Raw genomic sequence first — 5,461 nt, 5'->3', positions numbered from 1 at the left:
GGTTACTCTTGGTTATGAGATGAATGTGGCTCATGTTCGTGTGTCCAATCCGTAATCTAACGATTGTACAATATTTTTGGCGGTCAAGGGTTGGTAGCTTGTCGAAAATATTATCGCGTATTGCATGGAGCTTAGTCGGTAAAAGTTGTAGCCATTTTTGGTTCCAGTGTTTTGGTTCCAAATAACTTTTTATTTAGCAATCTTTCTGTACACGAGAAGGCATACCGGATAGAAATTGTTTTGCGTCGCTCGACTGGATTTTAGCAGCATATCATCGTACAATGTCCACTCTTGACTCCTTTTGCAGACAGCATAGTGGTGACCTATCGACTTGGAATTTTCGAACGTCCGTAGGTTGTTTGTCGAACCGCGATACGCAACAAACCCAGAAAAGACGTAGTCCTGTTCGTTTTCTGAATTAGTAATATTTATTGGTATATCCTTTAATTTGAATGTAGAAAGGCTGGTTTCGAACTCGTTTTTATAACGATATGGTTCCAGCAGCAACAAGTCACCTATAATTGCGATTTGAAAATGATCAGTGAAATAAGAAAGATTACATCAACCCGCGTTAAAAATTCCATCCATTTCCATCGAAGTTCAGGCCCAATGGAACATCTTAAAAATATCTTAAATCTTAAAAAAAGTACAAGAAAAAGCTTCGATGGAAAATTTTATCGAACAGATGGAACTAGATGGAACTTGCAATAGAATTGAATGTAAAAAACTGAAATTTGAAAATATTATTGTCCGGCAATAAAACATTCAGAGAAACTCACATCGCCGTTCAAAAGACAGTTAAACAATCAAAGTATATTAAAATGTCGAGTTTTTGTAAAAATTGTTTATAATTAAAATTATACCGAATGATAGAACTGTTGTTGTAGTAATCCCGGTGCATCCTTTGGTAATACAATTCCCTGCAGTCATTGAATCGTTCTCAAATATTTTATTCATTTGTGACTTTATTAATCGGTCATCAAAATGAATTACAACGACATGATTTTCTTTTTGACAACCGTTCGAGCACGTTGTAACTTCTACTTTCGAAGGAGTTGACTTCATTAAAACTTCAGCCAACCCCGTCACGAACATGTCGGTGGATACGGTAAACGTATTTGTGTTTCCGATTTGTTGTTTTTTTTCATCGAGGGTTCGGATGGTTTCTAAGACATCCAGCAGGATTTCCGTACGCTGTCGATAAGTTTTTCTCGAATGGCCAGTCTCAACACTATTTTGGACCATGTTGAAGAATGGTAATAAATTAAAATTTATGGTCATAAATTAGTAATTAATGAGTTCTAATTTTTTGTACCAATACGAAGTTTTTTGAAGCTGTTGTGCTAGCTTCAGGTGGAAGCCAGCACAACTGGTGTTAATTTTTAAAAAAATGGAGTAATAAATTCAATTTTTGGGTAATTAATTAGTAATAATCGAGTACTAATTAACCCCGTATATTTTACCTGGTTGTGCTACTTTGGCTGTTCCAGGTTCATGGAACTCTTCTCAACACTTAAAATAATAAAAAATTGGCTGAGAGCAACAATGGGCCAAGAAAGAATTTCAAGTTTAGCTCTTTTATACATACACCGAAATGTTGAAATTAATATTGATTCGGTAATTAATAAGTTTGCTACTGAAAAAAAAAGAAAATTAGATTTTATCTGTTGAAATAATTATTTTATATTTGTGATATTATGTATCATTCTTACTTATACGTATTATGTAGTATTTTATTAAATTACAAAAAAAAAATTACGTTTATGTTACTTTATTATTAATAATTTTTAATAACCATTATGTTCCTTAAAACCCTAAAGTTTATTTTTGTAAAGTGTTTTTATTTTACATAGAGATTTAAAATTACAAATAATAAAGTGTTATTAAAAAAGTGTTTGTTTTAATTTTTTTCCCTTTAACCCTCTCTTACAGTTACAAGGCGACTTCTTGAAAAAAAAAATTTTAAAAAAATTTTCTGTTGGTACGATAAATTGAAAAAAAAACGATAATTTTACGGCCCTGAACCTTTGAAAATTCAAAAATATATGATCTAAGCCCTGAACACATAATCCTGTCGGCCAACTATGCTAACACTGCTTTTTCATCTTCGTTTCAGTTTACACAATAATCCTAAGGCCATAGATGACATGTTTTCAAACGAATTTTTAAATAGGATTTGGTCATGAAAGCCAGTAACTACTAAGCTCTTGTGACATAATATTAATTTAATCATATTTTGTCCACGTTTATGTAAGTTTTTTTTTTTTTTTTTTTTTTTTTTTATAAGCTTTAAAAAAAATTTTTATATATAAAAGGAAAAAATAATTAAATTGTTTTAAACAATATTTTATATGTCTTGTAAATAAGGTGAATTATTATTTTTGCAATAAAATTTATTGTGAAATTCCTTTCACGGAAAATATAAAATATTTCCGCTTATTGAGAAAGTCGTAACAGACACCAAACTTTGATAAGACTCCGCCAAGAATATCTCATTGGAGTTCGTTTTGTAGGACTTTCTTACAAGCCGCGTCTATTTCAACAAATCTGCAAAATGGGACTACGTTAAAAATGACATCCTTCATGTTATTCGAAATAGCCCTCCGAAACTTGCGAAAAGTCATAGAAAATTACCTGGCTGCAGAACGTTCAGAGGCGACTATTTGGCTGACACCATTTTTCATGTCATCACTTTTCAAAATTTTGAAAATCAAGTTGGATTACCATCTAGTTGAATGAAAGATGTAGTAATTCGAATATGAATGAAAAATCAAAATAAACTTACACACTTACCTCATTTCAGATCTATCAATAACATTTTAATACTTTTCCGATACTAATATGATTGTTTTTTTTCAATTTGTTTAAATTTACTTTTATGAACATACGAAATTCGAATAAAAATTTACATATGTTTACACACCTGAAAAGTGATTGTATAAGTGTCTGGCTAGAATTACCACACTTTTATTTTTCAAAAATGTATATTTTTTTAAAAGTTAATTGTATTATAAACAATTTTTATTACTGTTTTCTTTTGTCGAAGTAAAAATATCTGTTTGTTGACCTTTCTAATTAGCACAATGGCACGTCATTAAAAATTGCAACACTATAATGTCAGTGGCGTAACTATACCGCTCTAGGCCCGTGGCAAATAAATCAGATGGTTCCTTCACCCACCAACAATAAAAAAGCTCAACCAACGTTAAAGTTTGTTATTTATATAAATCCCTACGTAAACTTGGTATACAAAACGCTATCATATTTGGTTCATTTTCTTACTTTTAATTTGAAGAGCGTGGACTGAAATCATAATTTTTGTTTTAGAACAAAATGGTTGTTAATAAAATAACTTTTTTCGGGCTTTCTGTTCAGTAAGAGTGTCAATGGCATCATCAAAATTTAAATTTCGTTTAATTGAATGTTCGATGGATAGAATAATTGCGTAACCTTCTTACCACAAAGAATTTCTTAGATGAATTTTTATCAATTTTAATTTTGAAAATAATCGCTTGGCACTAGCAGAAGGTAATCACAGGAATGTTTAAAAATAACAGAAATGCAGTGCGCACTTAAGGAAAGCTTGAAGAAATCAAATGATACTTTATAAAAAATAAATCACCAAGTTCTATAGAAGTTGGCGTTTCTATTTCATTTCAAAAAGTGGATCGGTCGAGATTTTTTTTTTTGGCAAACGAGAGATCTTTTTGATATAAATCGACAAATATTAAAACTTTTTCCAATAAATTTTAAAAGAGAAATGGAAACAATCTACTTTATTTCACGGAAACATGATCTAAGTTATCTTCCTATTCTATAGATAGTACGAATTATTATCTCCAATTGGTGGGGTTTCAATTCCCAGTTATCAATAGAATATGTTCACTTTCGGGATCTTGGGGACGTTCATCCTTGCAATTTTCATCAAAATGGCATTTCACCTTGCTATACTAACTTGTTCAGTTTTATCTTTTTGAGAAAAAAATTTGTAATTACAAACAACTTTTTGTTTTAGAATTTAATAAATTGACCCAAAACTACAAACATTTAGTGCATTTAACAACATTTGGTCGAATAATTTCAGTGATATCGGCTAAATCCAATTTTTAGAAAGATTTTGGACGATATTTCGGAAGCTATTAATCTAGATTCTAGATGATAAAATTTATAAATTATAACAACTGAAAGTTATAAAAATATTTTAATTAATAATAAAATTATTTATTTATATAAAAAATAATGCATACAATTATTTATTTTAAAAATAAACATAAAAGATTTAAAACATTAGTATACTAGAGACATCTATCGGATATACTTTGTCTAATACACACAGCGTTGTTCCACATAAAATGAATAACATACCAATGTAGGTACCTGTAATAACAAGATGGTTTATTTATTATACAAAACAGAAATGTTTATTATTAAAATACTAACGTAATGGAGGTGATTTTTCACCAAGTAATTTTCCTGTGAGATCAGTAAAAACAAAAGTTAAAGAATTTGTGACTGGTACAACTAATGACATCGGTGCTATTTGTAACGCAAATATATAAGCCAACGAGCCAGATTGATTGATTAAAAATGGTATAATATACTAAAAACCAAGAACGAAAATTAATATAATTAATATAATAATATAAAAGTAACAACTAACCTTCCAATTAGTAAATAAAAATTTTAATTCTAATAAAATTTGTGAAAATTTTGTTTTTCCTTTAATCTTTTCGATACCAACGGTACCACTTTTAATAAATGGATTTGTACATCCCCATAATACTGCAACTAATACTAATATAACTGCAAAAAAAATTGTGCAATGTAAAGTGTTTTTAATTTTACTGTGAATATAATTTAAATTCTTACAAGTTTCGAAAATCATTTTGAAAGAATTTTCATATTTGGCCTATCTTGAAGTACCTAGTCATGAAGGTCTTTATAACCTTCATGTACCTAGTGATATAATTTGACATTTGTGTGGTTAGGTTTGTAGTTGACGCTGCACTTTCATGTTTGTGAATGTTGAAACTTCCATGTTTGTGACTTTATTCTTTAAAATCAACTTCTAGGCATGGCCTAATCAGCGACATATATATTTATTTCATATATATATTCACATATATAAAATTTAACAATCAAGCGTTCCGCATTTGGCCCAAGGAGAGGTTTAAGCGACTTATTTAGAAGAAAAATGCGACCCAAAGTTATTATGTTTCAACAACAATTTCATTTAAATCGAACAAAATTTGGACAAGATATCCAAAAATTTTGATTTTTTATTATACTCAATAACGTAATTAAAATCCAAAAAATTAATTTCGCTCTATCACACCCAAATTTTATCCTATTTTAATAAACTAAGTTTGTATTTACACTAATTTTGGGCCATACTTTTCAAATTTTGGGTCAAATTTAACGTTTCTGCAATATTTATCAAAATTTAACTTACACGGTTGTG

At 29.4% G+C, this 5,461-nt stretch overlaps 1 protein-coding gene across 2 annotated transcripts; it reads right to left on the bottom strand.

The window, feature by feature from the left end:
- Positions 1 to 4,232: 4,232 nt before the first annotated feature.
- Positions 4,233 to 5,253, bottom strand: LOC123297507 (transmembrane protein 234 homolog). Of its 2 annotated transcripts, XM_044879203.1 has the most exons (6): positions 5,137 to 5,253; positions 4,957 to 5,068; positions 4,870 to 4,923; positions 4,661 to 4,803; positions 4,441 to 4,600; positions 4,233 to 4,377 (listed from the first exon to the last, which is right to left on the bottom strand). In XM_044879203.1, the coding sequence occupies exons 3-6, from the start codon at positions 4,883 to 4,885 to the stop codon at positions 4,280 to 4,282; spliced, it is 417 nt and encodes a 138-aa protein (XP_044735138.1). In that variant the 5' UTR covers positions 4,886 to 4,923; positions 4,957 to 5,068; positions 5,137 to 5,253; the 3' UTR covers positions 4,233 to 4,279. The 2 variants fall into 2 exon arrangements, with proteins under 2 accessions (XP_044735138.1, XP_044735129.1); XM_044879194.1 differs by having other exon boundaries at positions 4,870 to 5,068.
- Between the last annotated feature and the right edge of the window lie 208 nt (positions 5,254 to 5,461).

The sequence above is a fragment of the Chrysoperla carnea genome, chromosome 1 (assembly GCF_905475395.1).
Source record: "Chrysoperla carnea chromosome 1, inChrCarn1.1, whole genome shotgun sequence".
NCBI lineage: Eukaryota > Metazoa > Arthropoda > Insecta > Neuroptera > Chrysopidae > Chrysoperla > Chrysoperla carnea.
The sequence above is the reverse complement of the archived record's forward strand: the minus strand, read 5'-3'. Positions and strand labels throughout refer to the sequence as shown.

Coding starts and splice junctions, on each gene's coding strand:
- LOC123297507 (XM_044879194.1), bottom strand. Junction 4,601..4,660: donor TTTTATTTACTAATTGGAAG/GTTAGTTGTTAC, acceptor CTTGGTTTTTAG/TATATTATACCATTTTTAAT. Junction 4,378..4,440: donor TGAAAAATCACCTCCATTAC/GTTAGTATTTTA, acceptor TTGTTATTACAG/GTACCTACATTGGTATGTTA.